General features: G+C 36.7%; 1 protein-coding gene across 1 annotated transcript in view; it reads right to left on the bottom strand.

Annotated features, from left to right (window-relative positions):
• Positions 1-3781: 3781 nt before the first annotated feature.
• LOC121732566 overlaps positions 3782-22003 on the bottom strand; it is a 119900-nt gene continuing 101678 nt past the window's right edge. The window contains exons 5-6 of the mRNA XM_042122494.1: positions 9920-10148; positions 3782-4494 (exon numbers count right to left, since the gene is read on the bottom strand). Coding sequence (XP_041978428.1) covers positions 4394-4494; positions 9920-10148 — 330 coding nt within the window. The 3' untranslated portion in view covers positions 3782-4393. The remainder of the gene's footprint in view (positions 4495-9919; positions 10149-22003) is intronic.

Here is a 22003-nt window from a genome sequence, read left to right as displayed (position 1 = left end):
GTGGGCAAAGGCCAATAATATTATTTTCTAGCGCACATGAAAGGAACAAGCACATAAAGGTTAATGACTGAATCCTTACCATCCGGTGATTTTTGTTGACAATATTATATAACAGTAAATATACGATTATTAAATGTACTGTAAATATACTGGAAATATCCTTGGCTGTACATGTTAAAAGCAATCAGATGAAATGTGGATCAGAAATTAATAACAAAGTAAACACGACACTTGATATTTCATTAACGTATCACTTGATTTAATAACTCATATTGATATCAATTCCACAATAAATTCCATTAATTAAAACTGCTCTGACAAAGAAACATGGCCGCCGCTAATATTTTACAACGGAATTGACATTTACTCTGCTAATTAATCGCTAATTATGTCCCAACCGCATGATGTATCATATTAATATGAAGATGACATAGTCAAATTAGCTTAGGCTATGTTCAAATAGATGTGTATTTACAGGGAATAAGCATAGAGCATTAATTTCACGCACAATAAAAATATAATAAATATATTATACTAGACGTTCCGCGCGGCTGCGCCCGCGTAAATTAGATATTTCACAGAAACATTAGTCCACAAAAAAGCCAATGATCCTTCACGTGGTCTACTTCCTCGATAACTGGGCTATCTAACACTGAAATATTTTTTAAATCGGACCAGTAGTTCCTGAGATTAGCACGTTCAAATAAGTCCTTTCAAATAATTTTCTCCATTTTTCAACATTTTCCTCTATTTCTTTGCTTCTATTAGTCTTAGCGTGATAAAATATAGTCTATAGCCTTCCTCGATAAATGGATCTGATCTTCCTCGATAAATGGATGGATGGATTATCTAGCACTGAAAGAGTAGTTCCTGAGATTAGCGCGTTTAAACTAACAAACAAACTAACAAACTCTTCCGCTTTATAATATTAGTATAGATTGAATTTGCACAAAATAACTGCGATCAAAGTATTTGAGCTCAGAGCATATCAATGTTTTAAATGACTTTTGACTCGTCTTTCCCTTTTCTCACATCTTTGTTACTAATTTCAAAAATTAATTTAAGTTTGTAAGTTACTAAAAAATAAAACAATATTGAAATAAAATCGTGCCTATTGTCTATATTTTATAGATTTAAGTTTTAGCAAATATTGAAAAACTTTTTTAAAACTGATATGTGATTTGGTAGTTAAAATCAAAAGAGGCAAAGTGCAATAATTTAAAATCCCAAAAAATTTTAACGTGGGACATACTTAGCAACCTTTAAGATCGACAACTTAAACGTCACTCAAAATTAAAGGGCGGAAAACTATACGGTAGTCCTTAAACACAAAGTATCTTTAACATAATTTCAAAATTTGGGACAACTTAAATTTTTGAAATTTAAGCAGTCACTAAACTTAAGTGACGTTTGAGTACTCGTTATGTTGGCACAATATTTACATGGATATCACACTCATCGTATAACTACTTAATTACATTACTCGTTGTGTATTCAAATATTTTGTTCGACAATGTTGCTAGACTCAAAATTTAATATTAATCGAATGGCGCGATGTTAATTTTAAAACAATTTATATGAAATTATTCGGACGTTGATTTTATGCATCATTTTGTACGAAATTAAATTTAATATTGAACAAAAAAGCAGTAATTGCTAATTAAAGTTTTTTAGCTGCAAAAATATTATGATGCCGAAATAAGGCATTTCATTATCATAAAAATATGTGATTTCCATCGCACACAAATATCCAATAGCTATTTTATGGTTTACTTTCTGCCTTAGAAAACATTTTTCAATTATTGTAAAGTAAACTTTAGTGTAGTTGTGATACAACCAAATTTTATATACTTACCTAATAAAATAGAGTAAATAATATGTTTATACCCATCCATACATTCGTAACACAAAGTTTAGCGTTTATAATTTATGATAAAATATATTTTACTGGCAACACTTAGCGAAATGTGCTAAGTTGTGTACTATGTAGGTCACGCGTCTCCGTGCGACAGTGTTATTGCATTACGCTGCACCAAACCCCTAAATGTTGGGAAACTTTGGGAGCTACGAAACAAATATTATTGTTGGTAAAGTGGTGAAATATTCCAAGTTTTTCAATATATTTCCTTCCTGTTATGGAGCAATATAAAACTGATAAATATGATAAGTTACAACATTGTAAACCTTATTTTAGAAGATTAATTTTTTCTCACTTTTTTTGGTAAAAAAGTGGGCCCCATGCGAGTTTCTTACGCCGGTTCTTCTCGCCGGGTTAGTTCCCGAACTGGTGGTAGGCATCATGTAGACGTTCAGAGAACATTTGCAAAAAAATATTCTGAATAAAAAAGTTTGAGTTTGAGTTTAAGAATAAAATTGTTAATTATATTATTACGATAAAAACAGGACCACAGCTGCTGTATCTTACAAGACATCTTTTTAAGGGTGTTAATTTACTACGGTTGTACGTAAAATGAGAAACTGTGTCTACAAAAGATGAATTGCGCTGTACAAATGACCTCGAGCACCGGTGCTCTTACGGGGCTTGAAAGGTTAAAAATAATATTATGGTCTAGCAACACTGTGACTAAATCGGGACAACTCGTCCGCTTTTTACAAAATGTGCATTAATATTTAATGTGATTATATCTATATAACTCTTATGTTACAAAACAATGTACTAATTTAATCGTTTAGGCAGTGCTTTTATTATAGTGTATAGAGATAAGAATACCAAACAATAAATACAAGTATAATTTTATGATACAAGATTTGTAACATTATTAAAGCTAGTTCACATTGCATAAATTGAAGCGCGTGGTCTAGTAGACCATTTTATTTATTTATAGCATGTAATCAAACGAATAAACCAGAAATTAAAGAATCTTCAGCTAATATTAAACGATAATTATAAAAAATATAGTAATACCTACGAATAATAAAAACTAAGGAAAAGTAACTCCGTCAAAAAACATGCTCCACAATACTTGTCAAAAAAGTGTACCTTAGGTACACATTTTAATACATTTGCAATATTTAGGTGACCTTGAGCGGCACTAGGCTGACGTTACATGACAGATCAAAAGGAACCAAATTTAAAACTAGTGTGGGAGTTATGATTCCTTAGTTTTTATTATTCGTAGAGTAATACTATTATTTAATTTCCCTTCTGCAATGTTTATAAAAAGGCCTAGAGAGCATATTATAATTAAATAATAATATGCAAAAGGCGGTAGAACCATGAAAATTGAAGAATCGCGTTAGTAAATCGCATTTCAACACAACATGTAATATGTACTAGCTCATACGAAATATATAATAAGGGAACTGTACATAATATACAATATAATATAGCGTCGCTTGCCACTCGATTAGTTCACAAACAGAACTAATTCTAGGAACAAGCATTACAAAGCCGTCTGTGGCTGTATTGGAGTTAATTATAAACAACTTTGAACCCCAACGCACTTGCAAGCCACTTGGTATATCAGATGTCATTTACACAAGTTCTGAACATACCATCAAAAATCAGTGTTACTCAAAATGATCAAGAAATCATACTTGATTAAACTTTATCAATATTAATTATAGAATTTTATAGAATAATATATTTTCTTTTATGGCTTTGAATTATTTTAACATACTATTTTTGTAAAATATTTTTATAAACTTATTTACAGCAAATGAAAATATATTTTGATAGTATTTATAATACAAGGTACAGTTACAAGATTTCTTTCAGCACACAAATTTGAACTGTCGCAAAATATTTTTATACTTACAGCTAAATCAGTATATTTGATAATCTTTTAAAATAGAAAAATCATATACAGTTTTAAAACTATGATATACAGGGGTACAAAACTTTGAACAAAGGATTATCTATAAAATTATCTAACTCTATAGTCACAGCTTCGATTATCTCCCTCTATCTACTGTCCAGTCTTACCACAACTGTCTATCCTACCTCCAGTCTTACCGACACCGTCAATCTTCCAAAATTATCTTTCCAAAAAGTTCATTGTAAGTCTGAAATATTATATATTAAGTTCAGACTTACTTTCCAGTTTTTTGACTACACTCTTTCTTGCTTTAAGCCCACCGTCCCAGTCGTTATCCGTTCACCCAATTACACCCACACTTTTCAATTTTATTTAACTCCACTCTCCGTTTTCTTTTATGATCCCTTCCTCTAAATTCTGGTCTAACTCCAACTTTTTGTCTTATCTCCAAGTATCCAGTTCCACTTTAGCTTTCCAGTCCCACTCCAACTCTCCAGTCCTACCCAAACTCTCCAGTCCTACCCCAACTTTCCAGTCCCACCCCAACTTTCCGGTCCTACTCTAACTTTTCAGTCCCACTCCAACTTTCCTGTCCTACCTCAACTGTCCACTGTCTAGTTCACTAGCAAAGGCACTCGACTCCGCACTAGCAGTAATAACGTCCACGCCGTCAGCTCGCTGTGAAACCTCACCGCTCCGCTGCCGCCGACCGCGTCTGAAACAAATTGAATGTACATTATAAAACCAATAAGCCGGATATTGAGGAAAGTTTTAGTATTTTTACTGCCCTAGGTTTGTGTATACTACTTTGTGTTTTATTATGTAACGACTAGACGAATAGATTTGAGTTTCTAAGGTGTTAATGAATAACAAACTTTTCATCAAAACCTAAAAATTGAAATAAAACATATAGCATTGAAGCCGGCAACGGTTTCCTAAGTCCTGTGGTATTCCGAGCTGGTTATTGTTATGAGCGGGCAATGCAGGATGCATTCTACTAGGCCACCGTATTTTCCCGCTTCCGCTTGTAAGATCAGTGGGGCTAAAATGGTCACTTTGGAGAATAATATTATAAATCATAATAATATTATGATTTTTTTTAATCGCAAAATGGTCACTCTGCTTGCATTTTATGTCTAACTAGCTTTCCTGGTGAACTTCGTATCACTTTAAAACCTTCCCTGGACTTCTACGAATATTTTAAGACTAAAATCAGCCCAATCCGTTCAGCCGTTTTCGAGTTTTAGCAACACATTTGAAAATCCATTTTTATATATAAGATAATATTATATTCGTACTAATTTGACATTCTATTCGTACTAGTTTAGCAGTTTTGACAATTCATTTCCTGAATTGATTGAGAGGAATTGCTAAATGTAACCATTTTAGCCCCGCTGAGTGAACATCTTGCGATTAAAATCAAATCAAATCAAATCAAATCAAATCATTTAATTCAGGCATCAGAGGCCCATATAACAAATACCTTAAATCTAACATACATATAATTATATAATAAATACCTTAAAACTAACATACATATTTTATATAAACTAACACTGTCACATTTTGCCGGCGACGTGACTCGCTTCGTTCCGGAGTCTCCCCCGGAACCTCCGATAGACTACATCCATCGGCCAGAACTCCGGCGCCTCGAAAGTCGACAGAAGATTCGTCGGTACTCTCACCACAAAGGAGCTAAAGTTAACCTTGTGGCGAGACTGCAGACGCTCGACCCTCAGGCGCAGTGTCGTCTTCTTCTGGATGTAGTCCACGACGTCCTGGACCTCCATGGACCAGTGCAGGCGGGATATGTACAGGGGCGTCGCGGGGACCTCGCTCCGCAGACGCAGCTCAGGTACATATGGTGCGGTGCCGCGATGGTTGCGGGCGGCGGGCTTCTTCCTCCTCTCCACCAGTATGAAGCCCTCCTCATCGCACCTCCTGCCTTCGTCCTTGCCAAGCCGAGAAGATTCCACCTTGCGGCTCTTCGTAGCCTTGCGGCTCTCAGTCTGGCGACTCTTCGAAGCCTTGCGGCTCTCATTCGCCCCATTAGTTTTCGCCCGCGGGGGAGGTGCGGGGCGACCAGCAACAGTCGCAAAGTTTTTCTGAGTCGCCTGAGGACTCGGGGTCGGCGCAACCGGGAGGGGAGCGGGGGCGGGGGCGGCAGCGGCGGTGTTCGTTGACCCGTCCGATGATAATGCTGACGGGCTAAACGTGCTCGCTTGCGCGCCACGACGAGTAGTGACGAATGCGGCATCAGCATCAGGTGACCTACATATTGAATTACCACTTTTTAATTGCGATAATTCAATACGTAAGTCACTGATCGTAGACTCTGATGCCTGCAATCTACCTCGAAACTCCGGCCAGCTCCTCCTTCAGGAACCTGATGTCCTTCAGTAGGCTGACGACGTCGACGTGGTCCAATGTGACGGGTGGCAGCTTGTGGAGCTCCTTTGCCACAAAAGCCGGCACCTCATCAGGATCCGTCTGCTTCAGCAGGGAGATGATGTCCTGCACGCTCCTTTCCGTTCCGTCTCTTCGTCGCGACGGCATATTCGCGCTCTGTCCGAGCGTCTCGTATAGCAGCTGCTTGCCCTTGCAAATCTCCTCACTGGAGAAGGAGGACTTGCAGATCTGCATGATGCTGACCTCGTCCATAGTGTCGATGGCGTGCTGGATAAACGCCAGCAACTCGTTGGCCACGAGCGCCATGGTCACGTGCAGCGGCAATGTGCCGCGCGATTCGCAAAAATATTACTTTTGCTGCGTGTGTAACGCGGAGCACGACCGGTCGCTAACTCGACGCATTACACACTCGAAACTTAAAAAAAATGAATCATATCATGATTCATACTATGATTCTCCAAAGCGACCATTTTAGCCCCGCTGGATAAGTTTAACAAAATTTGTCAAAAGAAATACGCCGTAGCAAGCAATCAATGTTTTCGTAGCAAGTCTACGACGGCGTAGCACTTCTACGACGGCGTAGCACTTCTACGATGGCATAGCCCTTCTACGAAAATGTAGCACATCTACGACGGCGTAGCACTTCTACGATGGCATAGCCCTTCTACGAAAATGTAGCACATCTACGACGGCGTAGCACTTCTACGATGGCATAGCCCTTCTACGAAAATGTAGCACATCTACGACGGCGTAGCACTTCTACGATGGCATAGCCCTTCTACGAAAATGTAGCACATCTACGACGGCGTAGCACTTCTACGATGGCATAGCCCTTCTACAAAAATGTAGCACATCTACGAATTTGACTAAGAATTCGTAGCGGCATCTTTAGGTATTGATATTGTTCCCTTGTACTTCAATACGAGGTCATAGGAGCCTTACAAAATACACTGTTTCACCCTCATGCCCTACGCCTTGTTGACAAGGGTCTTCGTACAAAATATTACATACTATCTGTTTATGTTATCCTAGTAGATAAAGAAATCGAGAACTTTATATTACTGTTATTTTAAAATAATGATAAAATTTCCTAACGTAGTGTTGCCGTCAACATTATTTTAAATTAGTTTGAGTAGAAAAGACCTTCTCATTATTATTCTCTCCACAAATAGTCTCTTCGATTTTACCTCAAGAATTTCTAACTCCAATAGGAAATAAAGAGCACCACATTAAACATTTCTCTGGATCTAATTTTGTGGAGTAACAGCGCATGTAAAATATTCCGAGATAGCGCATCGTATTTAAATATAATAAAACAAGTTCGTACGAGCCTGATAGAGTTTGCTCCCGGGAGACGGGGACTCTATGTAGAGCGGTTTTCGTGCGGCCTTTTTATTTGGGAGTATAATAGTCTGAATATTTGTATAGAGAAATATGGCAAAATGTTGTATTTTTGTCATTACTATTTGTTTCTATACTATGTTTTTAAAGCGATAGATTATCGAAAAGGGCATTGGGTAACTTTGTATGGACCTGTGGCGTCATTTATTTTTCCAGCGGCCAGGGATTAAACCATAACTATTTTGTAGCACTACATTAGAGAAACATATATAAGTAATAAAAATTGTTCTAAGTAATATCGGAGCTGACCTACGATTATTTTAGTATATTTATTTTTGCACCTTATGTTTCAAAATCAATAGTAATTAACGTTACTTTATGGAGCTGTCCTCAACAAACAGGCGTAGAAAGGGTATATTAATCTGTTGGATATATATTTCTCCTTCCTGAATATACAGGTTATAATTGAATTTACGTTTAGTTGAAAATACGAACTTAAACTGCCTCATATCTCGGCTCCGATATAGTTTAGCTGTATTTCCCCCATAATAAAGTTTACTTCCCTTGATACGTTATTTCATAATATGCCGGTTTGGTGAGTGGCCGCGAGATTTGAAAATGACGCCAATATTACCCAAACCCCTTTAGAGATAAACATTTTAAAATTTTCAATGAGTTCGTCTTCACACCATATGGGTCAAATAGGCAATAAAAAACTAACAATTTTACGCAAAAAAAGCCGTGAGAAGAAACAAGTTGATACAAAAAAAATATGATTTCACTACGTATTTCCTGTAATATTATTAAACGAAATTTATGCTGACTATACAGTGTTTTTAAAATTCTCATTAGATGCTTTTTACACACAGATATTCTATGTAATTTTTGCTACTTTCTTACATATATTTTCAGAATGTCACATATTATGATAATATTAAACGTTTTGCAGGAAAAATAGAATTGTAATTTATACACGACTACATCTGTTATACCATTTAAACCGACGCGGCGTTTCATTCCGAAGAAATAACGAGATTGCATTTGTTTAAATCACAACTAACCGAGTGTTTTCCTTTCATTTCCATACCCCCCCCCCCCCTCCCCTCTTCACACACACATAACCCCCCCTGCTACATACACACACAAACACTCACATACACACACTTCTGCGCCGAGAGCCATGCAGTCTATTTACTCTACGCGGGAAACGTTTAAAGTGTATAATTTGTAAAATAAAATTGAATTTCGCATTCTCGTACGTGATGTTTTTACTCGCTGAATAATCGGATATGCTACGAATAAACATTTTTATGCATATATCGACGTGTATACACGTCGATATATGCATAAAAATGTTTATTTCCGTTTCAATTTTAATCTAAATGTAAACAAAACAATGAATATCGGCTAGTTTAAAGAGTCATTGTATTTCTCTATCGTCTCATTGATAAATGAAGTACAAACACAGTAAAGGCAGCGTAAGCAGGCCCCAAGACGATCAATTTTATTGCGCAATATCACACACAATATACATTAAACAACTTATTTGACAATAAGATTGAAAGGCGTTCAATATTAACCCTAGAGTCTAGACGGTCGATAATATTGCACAATAAATTTTTTTCGTCTAGGGGCCCGCTAATAGCTGCAAATCATTTATTTCTACAAAATGCTTTTACGAGTAGTTTTGTGTGTCACACAATTTCACTAAGTTGAATTTATAATGTTTAGTAAAAAGATTATTAAATTCATAAAATCATAACAACAAGAATAATATCTTCTTTCCCTAACTAAATATTCCATAAGCGTTCATTACATATTAATTATTATTCATACTTAGTAATCCATAAGTAGTGATTAGTGAATTAGTAGTAACATATTGTTATGAAAGCTATTACTACACAAAAGAACTTCTGTTAAACATCGTACGGCTGTACTCTGTAGGCACAAACTCATTACCCATGCAAATTGCTCCTCGTTTTATATTTCAAGTAACAGTGGCGGAACAATTTTCCACGAAAATTCTAGAGTTTTAGTTAAAAACGGTCGTTGTGCTTATTCCGTTTATAACGTCTCGTATGAACAAAAAATAATGAGAATATTATGCTCGAGAGCTGGCGGCGGGACAATTATGGCGCACACACACGTTCGAGATTGCCAAACTGTTGGGACAAATTAAGAGCAATGTTTGTTGTAACTTTGTAGCTTAATAATTTGTTAGTTTCGTGGAAGATTTTATTTAGCAAAGATATAAAATTTTAAGATAAACTAAAATGCCTTAAATTAAACGTAAAAACTATTAAAAAAGGAGGTTATCAATTCGACGCCTATGCATGTAATTTTGTATTATATGATAGTCTATATCAGCGTTTCAACAAGTTAGTACTCACTCTTACTCAACATAAACGATGATATGTGTGGTCTGCTCGCGACGAACAGTCGGACCGCCATGCTGCGCTCGTGCGGCGGGCGCGTGGGCACGCGAGCGCGGCACTCCAGCGACAGGAAGCCGCGGTGCGTGCTGTAGTCGTCGGGGAACACGTGCAGGGTGCGCCACGCCGCGCGCAGGCCATCCCCATCCGCGCCGGACACGTGTAGCGTGCCCGTTACCACTGGGTCCTGGGGACAGTTAGGTACTATCAGAGAAGTTGATTCGGGCAGAAGGGGGACCTACGTAGTTTGGTCGCGTTACGTCAAAACATCAAGCCTACAGTTCACAATTAACATTAAATTTACATGATCCAACTAAATTATGTTGGCCTGTCAAATGCCTAGGAATCAATTTCCTCGATGGTACATGTTGTAGGCTCATTGTGGATCTTGATGATGGAGATGGGAGTGATGATGAAGCTGCCTAGCTTAACCATTACTAGTAGATCCCGGGGGCAGAAGTCAGAGTATTATGTGTAGCGTACCTAGTACTTACTAAAGGATACTAGGATAACAGAGATACATCAGAGTAGCTACAGCATACAATTCTGCGACTACACAAGTAGAAAGAGATGGTTGAATTAGTTTGACAACCCCGATTCATTAGTTCTATGTTGCTTGTTGCTTTTCGATCATTACTGAGCGTATGCAAGCCCCGTTTCACTTTTTTACAAACATACAACATTATTACTCCAATTCATCTAAATTATACCAAAATATTGAGTGAAAAAAAAAATATATATCCATTAAAAACCCCAAATCCTATCAATTTACCATCACAATCAGTACAGCATCAACAAATCTCTGTGATATACGGCCGTTCACAAATCATTAGCCGACTAATTGCGTCCGAATGAGTTCGTCCGGTCCATTAGAGCCGAAGTCCGCGCCGGCTCCGATTGTTGTCCAATACTCCCCCCAACTCCCCCTTACTTCCCCCTTTTCCTCCCCCTTTCCTCCCCCTCCCCCTTAAACACCCGTTTAATGCTTTTAATTACCGACACTTTTATGTGGCATGGAAATTGAATGTCCATTGAAAAGTGTACAATGTAGTGTTTAAAACAAGCTTAAAGGTTTTAGCCCGCTCTGTACAGTGTCTATTTGACACTGTACAGAGCGGGCTAAAACCACATATGAATAATGAATGAAAGCACATAAAACTGTTTTATGTACTTTCATTCTATGCGTGTATAGATGATTAAGCACAATAAAGCATATTTCATTCATTCATTCATTGTCATAGTTGGGATTAACTGCGTAGCATATGCTAATATGGAGGTTATTAAGGCTCTTATGTTGCTTTTCATTAGAATCCATTCAGTGGTTTTGTTCGTGGTATCCAACAACTATGAACTACTTTTCTATACAACTTCAGATAATTCTACTAGGATCACATAAGCTACACACAGTATTAGTTATCAGTTATGACGATAATCTATCAAGATGTAAGTCAGCTAATAAGTAAGCTGAGCCTACATACAAAATCTGATAAATACCACAAGTCATGGTATATGTCATTAATCTACTGTGATAAGTGTTGTCGAAATAAATAGTATATTGAGAACCGCATATTTATGTCTCACTAGATGACGCCCGCAACTCTGTTGCGCCAAAATTCGTGTATCGCGTGAGAACCGTACATTTTTACGGGATAAAAAAGTATCCTATGTCCTTTCCCGGAACTCAAAGTATCTCCATACCAAATTTCAGCAAAATCGATTCAGCGGTTTGGGCGTGAAGAGGCAACAGACAGACAGACACACTTTTGCATTTATGATATTATAATATATAATAATATATATTATGTATATAAGTATGGATTCAGTAAGTTTATTATAATTTTCGTAATTAAAAAATATTACATTACAGTTTTTAATTTTTAAAACATGGGTTTTTGTCAGAAGCACTCTTGATATACTTTATCATTTTAATAACAAAATTACTGCATTATTAATAAGACGACCATAATATTATAATATTATATAATTAGTATAATTTTGTAACGTTTTATATTTTATGCCCAAATTTAAATTAAAATTACGAAGCAACTAACTAGCCTCATTATAAATTATTCATTGTTAATAGTCGACAATTATTATAATAACTATTAATAAGGAGAAAAAACCGGTATTTTACATTAAGCGCTCGTTAAACGCACAATTAGGTCACTGGGGAGCCTACGATTAAAATACACATTACATTCCCAGACAGGGGACTGTAATAAGTATGGAGACAAGGGTGAGGATGGGTGATTGCTCCATTGAGTTGCGTTGTAGGAATAGAACAACCAACGTTCGTCCTAGCTGCAAAGTTAGTAATAATATTACATGTGTACTTTAATAATAATTAATAATAAATTAAAATAATATAAACATTTAAGGGAGCCCCCCCTCCTTACAAAAAACACAATATTTGGCATATTTTTCTATTATAACGGTATAGAACTCTTCGTGCGCAAGCAAGACTCGTACTTGGCCGATTTTTAACACCTCCGCCACCTTATACGTGGGAGAGCCCTGCTTCGGCACGAAAGGGCCGGCTTGACCAGAGAAATGCCACGTTCCACAGAAAACCGGCGTGAAACAACGCTTGCGCTGTGTTTCGCCGAGTGAGTGAGTTTACCGAAGGCTCAATTCCCTTCCGTATCCTCCCCTATTCCCTTCCCTTCCCCTCCCTACCCTCCCCTATTACCCTTTTCCCTCTTAAAAGGCCGGCAACGCACCTGCAGCTCTTCTGATGCTGCGAGTGTCCATGGGCGACGGAAGTTGCTTTCCATCAGATGACCCGTTTGCTCGTTTGCCCCCTTCTTTTATTAAAAAAAAAAACCTCCATCGTGGGTATCGCGGACACTATAGATTTTCAATTGTTATGCGGCAGCCAGCTGCCGCTTGGGGATTGATGGGTTAAAATGAACAATTAAAATAATGAACTGAAATTCAAGGAATTCCCAGTCATTATTCGTAGCAGGAATTTTGAAATGCACATGGCCGACATTCTAGGAAGCTAATGAATGTATAAAACATTAGATCCGAAGCCGGATATCAAGAATAAAATGTTGTTCGCAGCAACAACAGCAACAACAACACAACAACAAACAACAATATTTATATTCGCCCGAATAAATTTTTGTCGGCGTTCTGAATATATTTACATCGGCAAAATTCGTAATGTGTGTTTTTGACTTTTGAAGACTTCAAGTAACATGTTAAATTCGTAAAACGTTTCCTTTTATCTACAATATAATATGCTATTATAAAGCGAGATTAGTACGTTTGTGTGTTCGTTTGCAATGATTATATATATCGTGAATTACCTTAATGTTTTTGAAGAAAATTTACACAGATACTGGCTAGACTCTTAAACACACTACTTGCTAAAATCTTCGTGGAATCACCTTCCGTGCTTAAAGTTAATGTCAACTTCTAAATAACGTGCGTACCGTGCTAAGTTCGTGACAGCGGTATCAGATTTGGTTAGTGTATTAATTTCCCTATAGGCTGTAACTTGTGTTCAGCTGTGGAGACTGGCACAAACATGTATTATTACATTGCAAGGATAGCAATATGGAACTGAATATTTTTGAGTTAAGCTTTTTAATATTTGAACAAGTAGTACTTGAACGTAGTACGCAAGAAGTACTTGATTAAACTTTTCAAGCTTCTGCTTCTGAAATTTTCACAGATTGTGTATTTCTATTTACTAGAGATCGCCCAATGGTCAAAATTTGGCCTTAGTTTCAACGACATTAGGACTACTACCTATAATTTGTAAAAAAATATCGACTTTATCATATATTTTTTTCAACTCTTGTCTCTAGGACTCAGCTGATCTCACACTGGCCGTGTAAGCTTTGTCTAATAGTATCTCATATTCAATAAAAAAAAAAAAAACTATAATCCATTTTCAATTTGTCAACTGGTTGTCAACAGACTTCAACCATAAATAAAAGAGTATAATTAGTATGTATAGGCTTGTCACTCAAAAATCTGTCATCTTTCTTAGTGTGTGTGTAATGTTTTATTTGTAAAAAATGTATGATAAAATCATAATTTCAAAATAATATTAGCTCGATGCACTCCTTCACTATATAAACTACAACTGTGCAAAATTACATTCACCTACGTTTCCCCATGTTTCGTCAAAAGGGATACAAAGTTTTCTCTTGCGTATTAATATAATATATTTATTTATTTCTATATTATGTTCTTTACAAGATCATACATACACAAACTAGTTTTGCAGTTTCTCTTCAATCTTATGTCCAAACAAACAAAACATTATTTTTCTGAAACAAAATGTTATTTTTCTCAAATAATATTCGGTCCACTTTTATTTAACGCTCTATCGAATCTCGAACGGCACGAAAACGGAATTCCAATTTCGTATCCGAACCGGGTGCAACACCCGACGTCGGAGAATGCTAATAATGCGCGACGCCACTCCACGCCACAACACGCTACCCCACGTTACCATAAGTATAACACGCGACGGATCTCCATACGTCTTCTTGACTGATGGCGGATGCAATTTTGTTTTTTTTTTTCGGCAAAGCCAAAAAGTTATTTTGGCTGTGAATGTAGGTAATCCATACTAATATTATAAATGCGAAAGTGTGTCTGTCTGTCTGTCTGTTACCTCTTCACGCCCAAACAATGTACGGTTCCCTCGCGATAAACGAATTTTGGTGTAAAGGAGGTGCGGGCATCACCTACCTATTCATATTCATATTCAGTATTCTATGTATGTATTTTTTCCACGGCCAGTGCCTAAACATAGATAGTGGACCACATTTTGCGTTAATAACCGACATAACCCGATCAGATCGTAATATTATGTCCGTCGACTTTTCAATACTTTAAAAAATTGAATTCTTATCTATGGTTGAAATAACGTCAACATTTATAAATTATCTAGATACTACAAAACACAGTATGCTTAGAGCTAAGCTCTCTGTTCACAGGAGGTAAGCTGAGCTGTCCCGACGTATGCTAATCTCTGGACTCGGTAATCTGTTTACTGCGGTGTTCAGTTAAATAGATTAAACTTTGAATTAAGGTTAATTTAATGAAGGAGAATTTGTTACTTACATTTAAATATTACATTGAGTTTTTCTTTGATATTTTTTAAATTAAGTTAACTTTAATTTAAATATTTTTTTCGTAATCTCTATTCATTTTCTGTTTTGTCTTCGTTATAAGTTCAAATCATTAAAATATCAAGTGCGGCCGTTACAGCTATATTTTACCAGGACATCATGAATGTGTAACCAGTCGCCGTTACCAATGAAATGTATAGAAATAGAGTGCAGCCAAACGGACACTTGAGCACATAACACATTTTGTTCGTAGCGACCACTAGTTGTGTCATGGGGTCCTGGTAAAATATAGCCTTAGGAGGATGGCTACACACACTGTAGTTTATTTAGACGTCTTGAAAATCTCTCTAATCTCGAGCTAACAACTCAGAGCAGACGTCGCGCTACATATAATTTATCTAGCACTCCCATGGACAAATGAAAGCGTTTAAAAAACTGAACAATGGCTCACATACGAGCGAAAATACTATTGTGCGCGCTCTTTTGTTAGTTTTTATCATAACCGGTTCAATGGAGGGGCGGGCCTTGGAGGATATTGTGTTAGGATAATATCGACGTGCTATCAATAGGGCACTTACGTTGTTTGCCGAGGTGTCATTACGAAAAAGTATGAACATTGAACACAAAAAAATATGGAAAGCATCGCTATATTATGATAAACCATATGACGGCCGCAAATCCATAGCGCCAAAATTAGTTTATCGTACGGGAACCGTACATTTTCTCAGGATTAAAAGTATCCTAGTCCTTTCTTGCGTCTCAAAATATCTTATGCCAAATTTCAGCAAAATCGGTTTAGCGGTTTGAGCGTGAAAATGTAACAAACAGACAGACACACTTTCACGTTTGTAATATTAGTATGCAAGTATGGATGATAATGAATATTATGCAATTTATAGACGCAAAAGATCTAAATTGGCCTTTAAATAATTACTATAATTAATTGCGATCATAGCGAAGCTTTTCATTGTAGCCTATCTACGTTGACATACGACGAGCGTGTAAAGAGCATATTGAATACGATTGCCCATGATTATCATCGATATATTATAATGCTTACTGTACTGTAGGCACCCATTGATGGTAACAATCATGTTTGGATAAGCAGAGTTTTAGTTGCCGTTATGGATAAAAGTCGAAGTATAAATATGTTTAGGATTAGTAGCACTGCCAAGTGACATATGAATTGCTTACTATACCAACTATACAGTGTGTAACAAAAATAAGTGATAATACTTTAGGGTGTGTACGTGTTCCTTGTAGAGAGTTCACTGTGAAAGTAGCAGCGCTAAAAGACGAAATTTTTTTTTCACTTTTGTATGGGCAAGGGCCCGAGCGTCACGAGTTTCCCCATACAAAAGTGAAAAAAAATTTTGGTCTTTCAGCGCTGCTACTTTCACAGTGAACTCTCTACAAGGAACACGTACACACCCTAAAGTATTATCACTTATTTTTGTTACACCCTGTATAATGCCTACTTTTGCCACGGATTTCACAAACACAATTCAAGACATAAACTACAAAACACTCTTATTATAACGATCGTTTTCTTTATAATATAATATCTATGGACACTTCACACCACGTCAGTCTCGCCCCGTGCTAAGTACCTGAAGGACTTGTGTTACGTACCAGACAACGGAAATATACTTAATACTTTTATACTATACATACATTTAAGATTTTTATTGTATTATACACATATTTAATACACATCCATGACAGGAACTTTGAAAACTTTTTGTTCCGTTGGCGGGATTCGAACCCGCGACCCCCGGCTTGAGCTACCGACAGCCCACCAACTGAGCCACAGAGGTCATCGAAATCGAGTTTTAAACCTTATTTTAATAAGATCCGACACAATAAAGTATAAAAAACGTACATTATAAAAACAACGCGGACGTTTAAAACCTAATAAACATGGCGCTTAAAAAAACAACTTCGGAAAAAATTCGGTTCACTGAGCGCCGATAAAACCGATAGTGTGAAGCAAAAAATATCTGCGCGAATCTGTTCCGGGTCCCCGCACGGATGATTTATGGGACGTCCGGACCAAATCCGCGGAAGGTGGGACCAAATCTGTGGGAGGTGGGACTAAATCCGCCAAAGGTAGGACCCGGTAAGATGTAATCCGCCGCGCCGCGGGGTATTTATTAGGTTAAAGATTCATTATTTCATTATTGGACGTTATGAAAATATTTTCGTAAAATTTTGACGCCTTTCCCCGTAATATTATATGAAAAAACGGGATTTTTACGATGTTTTCGGTTGATTAATTGAGATGGATGGATGGTATCTGTACATCAATCATGGATGTTCACTGTTCAGGTATCACAGCATTCAATCAACTGACAATACACTCCAAGCTAATATGAACTAGTTATTAATAGAATATTATGTTCCTTTTACTGATTTTATATTTTTTAGATAGTATTTAGGCCTTACTTTTGAGTTTTCACATTAAAATTTATTTAAATGAAAGAAAAATATGAAAAAATTGTTCTATAAATATAACGTATACAAAACGTTATTTTATCGTTTAACGTTTTGTACTCTAAGCGAATTTTTCTATATCAATATAAATAATAATAATTAAATATACACAAAATATATAAAATGAAAGTTTTTTTTCACTTTTTTGTTTCGTTCGTAGTTTATCGAATTCCAGTCGTTTACGCGGTCGAGTATCGCCCACGCGGGCCGCGGGGCACGTACGCAATTTCCCCACTGTCAAGTGACTGTCAAAAAGAATAATCGCCGGAGTGACTCGTCAGTCGCATTGACAGCGTCCCGGGCACCGCGGGACAATGGATGATTGATGTGCAGCGAAGCAATTACTTGATTAACTTTACAGAATTAGGACACGTTAGAGTGACCTCAATGTTAATGAGCGTATCTTGCTGATAAACCTTGGTTTGGCGAGGTTCAAAATATATGCATAGCAAAAAAATAAAAAGTACTCTGATTCTATTTTGAGTTATTGCATAGCTTCTATCGCGGGCCTTGAGCGCGGCGACAGAATTAAGAAATTTCGTAACGAATAACACGTAACATTCGTCTAACGTCGTTTCTGTTCGGCAGACTTTGGCTCGGTGTAGCTCGGAGTGTGGTGCTCGCCGCACCTACCGGCACAGTGTTTGTGTGCGTGCTACTAGACGTATGCGAATTATAATTGCATAAGTTGATAAAAAAATGCTATGCAATAGTTACCGCGGCAGTCCCCGAGTGCCACATGTATTTTTTATCCTTCATTTACACAGCTTCGAAAATTGCGGTAATCGTACCTTTTCCGGGATTCTATCAGTAATTAATTCTGTCCTACCTATGTCCGTTCCCGGGACTTAAAGTATGCAGCGATTTGAGAGTGACAGACAGACACACTATTGCATTTTCATGCTCGTATTAATATCGCTTTATAGATAATAACTAACACTCTGATATTTTATCGTTGAATAGATAAATATTTTATTTCTAAGAATACAATATAAGCATGTATATTTTCAAGTAATTTTACGCCCAATAATTTATCGAATAAACAGAAACGAGGAACACATCAGCTGTCGGGGATGAAGCGAGTTCTAGACGCGTTTGACAGACCTGTGACGTTGACAGCACCCTGACGTTGACTTTGACAGCTGACATGCGTGAAATTGTGTTATGGTAAAATACAGAAAGCAAATTATTCGGTTACGAATTTTTCTTTATTTCTTATCATGATATTTTATTTTTAGATCTTGTATTCAACTTGGTTGGTCCATTACTTTTTTTACTTTTTTAGGGTAAAAAATAATTGATATCCCTTCCCAGGATTTACTAACATCTGTTTCGCGGCTTAGACGTGATAACTGATGAGATAGCGTAAAATAAACATAATATAAACTTTCGCATCTTTAATATTGAAATAGACATAATATAATGAAGGCCTTTGTGAAAATATCAAGTGCCTACCTGTTGCTATTATTCGAGTCGAGCAAAAAAGGCCAAAAAAAATCACGTTTGTTGTATGGGAGCCCACTTTAATTATTAATTTTATATCTTTTTAAATATATTTTGTTGTTATAACGGCAACCAATATGTACACAATCTGTGAAAATTTCAGAACTCTAGCTATAGCGGTTCTTGAGATACAGCCTGGAGACCGACAGACGGACAGACAACGAAGTCTCCTGAATAGGGTCCCGTTTTTACCCTTTGGGTACGGAACCCTAAAAAACAAAAAGAAAAACCATTTTGATGCACCCAGTGTTCCTCTTTCGAGTAATACAAAGTTCAAATGCGGCAAACCGTTTGAGAGTTGAACATACGTCAAATAAATATACATACAATATCATTGAGTTATTAAGTACTACGTAGATATGATACTTACACTCAACAAGTTTAATCCTCGTGACCCACTCGAGTAAAAATAGACCCATATTTTACTGTCCATGTAATAACACTCAACAAAATGACAGCGAAAGCATTTTATTAATTAAATGAATTGAACAACGCAAGTACCACATGTATGACAGGGTGTAATCAGTATAATATATGACATGGCGCGTCAAAGCATGATTTATTATCGTGTTTTTATATAATTAGCCAGCCATTTTAATATAAATAATGCATCAATAATAACAGCTGACAAATTGGTTTACGAATAATGTTAGAAGGTAGTAAATATGCACTATCAAAAAAATTTATTCAAAGGCAAAACATGGGTCTACGTAATTTGGTTCCTAAATGAAGGTTACGTTAAACAGTTACGTTACAGTCGACAGATTATGACTGTCATTGATTTGACATTAACAAATAACGTATGTCTGACAACAGTCTGTGATTCAATTTATGTCTATGACCAAAAAGTTTTATGGAATAAGTACAATAAATATGTTCCTGCAAAAAATACATCCTACATCTGTCCCCGTGACTCCCTTTTATATATATATCTGTACCGAATCACATAAAAACGATCCAGTAATTTTATTGTATTAGAATGTATTAATAACTAGATAATACCTCACCTGTTACTCGAGTGTCCAATTTTTGCTAGAAATAGATATGATATTGAGCAAGAATTGGGCACATCGATGAAGGGTAAGAATCTGCCTGCCATCCTGGGGGGAAAAAAGAGAGATTTGTTTCTCTCTTTTTGTAAGAGGATAGTGTGTGTTGTGAACAAGAGAAATTCTAGTAAACTATTGTGATTGTACTCGTAAGCTGAGATATTAGGGTAGTTGAACGTTGTGCCGTATTATTATTATTTTTTATTGTTTTAATTTTATAGTATTTTGTATTTAGCAATTTATTGGTTATGTTTAAGAAATTTTAATACTAAAGAACAAATTAATGTAATAAGAAGATAGCAACAAGCCCTGACACAGTTAGGGGGATGAGAAATTATATATATAGAAAAAAAATAAAAAAAACTAGATAATGCCCGCAACTCCGTTGTCGTACATTTTACGGGACTCAAAGTATCACCATACCAAATTTCAACAAAATTAGTGCAGCGGTTTGGGCGCGAAGAGGTAACAGACACACAGACAGACACATTCGTATTTATAATACTAGTATGGATTAGTATGTGTTATAAAATTTAATCAGTGTACATTATAACACCTTTTCTTTTCGTTTCAGCGTAGTAAAAGCGAAACAATGAGCCAACAAAAAGTGTCGACCAAATCAAGTCACGCGAGTAATGCAAGTCACCCGCCATCAATCCGCACGAACGGGCGGCTCGCGGCTGCGTCAGGATGTGACCCTCGAGTTGGCGATTCGTGATGCCATTTTCACGGTCGCTTGGGTACGCGCACGTCGTGATGGGCCGCAATGAGGCGGGCCGTAAGACGCGATGCTAAAAGAGTTTCCACAGTTTATGCGTGATTGAGTGAGTCATGCATCTGTCAACGTAGTGCTTAAACTTCTGATCCGCTCTGAATAAATGAGTATACTTATCCTAGTTTTCAGTACAACCTTGTCTACTTTAAGCCAAGAAATTTTATCCTACAATCATCATCATTATCATAGTTATCATTTTGATAGCCTGGCAGGTCATTAAAAGTGTAGAAAATGCGGCCCACTTCATTGCGGGGCGGCATACGGTGCACGTTTTAGGGTTCGTTAATTATGAACATCTCACCTTCACCTGGAGGTAATGAAACATCGCAGGGTTGGCAGATTTTCATGTGGACAAAACGACCGACTGATGACCTGTAGGTAATGTGGTTACGTGGAGCTTCATTACTTATTTATTTTGAACATCATAATATCTAAAAGAATAATTAATATTTGTGAAATTATGTTAGCTAAAATATGTCGCGAGTAAATTTTTACAACAGATTTTCCTGCTGACTTAGTTTTAAAGCCAAAGGGAGACATCATTTTAGACGCAGTGTTCAGAAAATTATTTCAGACAAACTTTAAACAAGAAGACAATGAATTTTAAATTTTCATTATTTGCACTGAATTTATAAGCCTACGGGAGTTTTTTAATCGTTTCTAAGTATGTGCGCAACACTTTCTTTCTCGTATCACTTTACTATTTTATTATTATTATTATAGAGACAGATGAACGACGCGACTGGCGAGAGTTCTGGGGCAGGACCAACTTTTAAGTGTCTAAACACACAAGGCTGAAAATACGCGGCCGAAGTTCGGTATGATTACACCTGCAATGTATTTAAAATTACCGATGACACACCATGCCGAAATTACGTCGCGTTATATTGTATGCATAGCACACTGCTGACGTAATCATGCCGAACTTAGACCGCGTATTTTCGGCCTATTGTATTTAGACACTCAGTCAAACATCCGCCATATTTTGAGAAGAACATATATTTTAACAAAAATAACAACAATTTCAGTTATTCCAGTAATAAGTATAAGTCTAGAGGCCTACTGCCTAGCTCTAAACTGCTAGGCCACAGTTACACATTCCACATAATGTCTATTGTCTATAGACTAT

The sequence above is a fragment of the Aricia agestis genome, chromosome 12 (assembly GCF_905147365.1).
Source record: "Aricia agestis chromosome 12, ilAriAges1.1, whole genome shotgun sequence".
In the NCBI taxonomy this organism is placed as follows: domain Eukaryota; kingdom Metazoa; phylum Arthropoda; class Insecta; order Lepidoptera; family Lycaenidae; genus Aricia; species Aricia agestis.
This window is presented reverse-complemented; position numbering and strand designations above follow the sequence as displayed.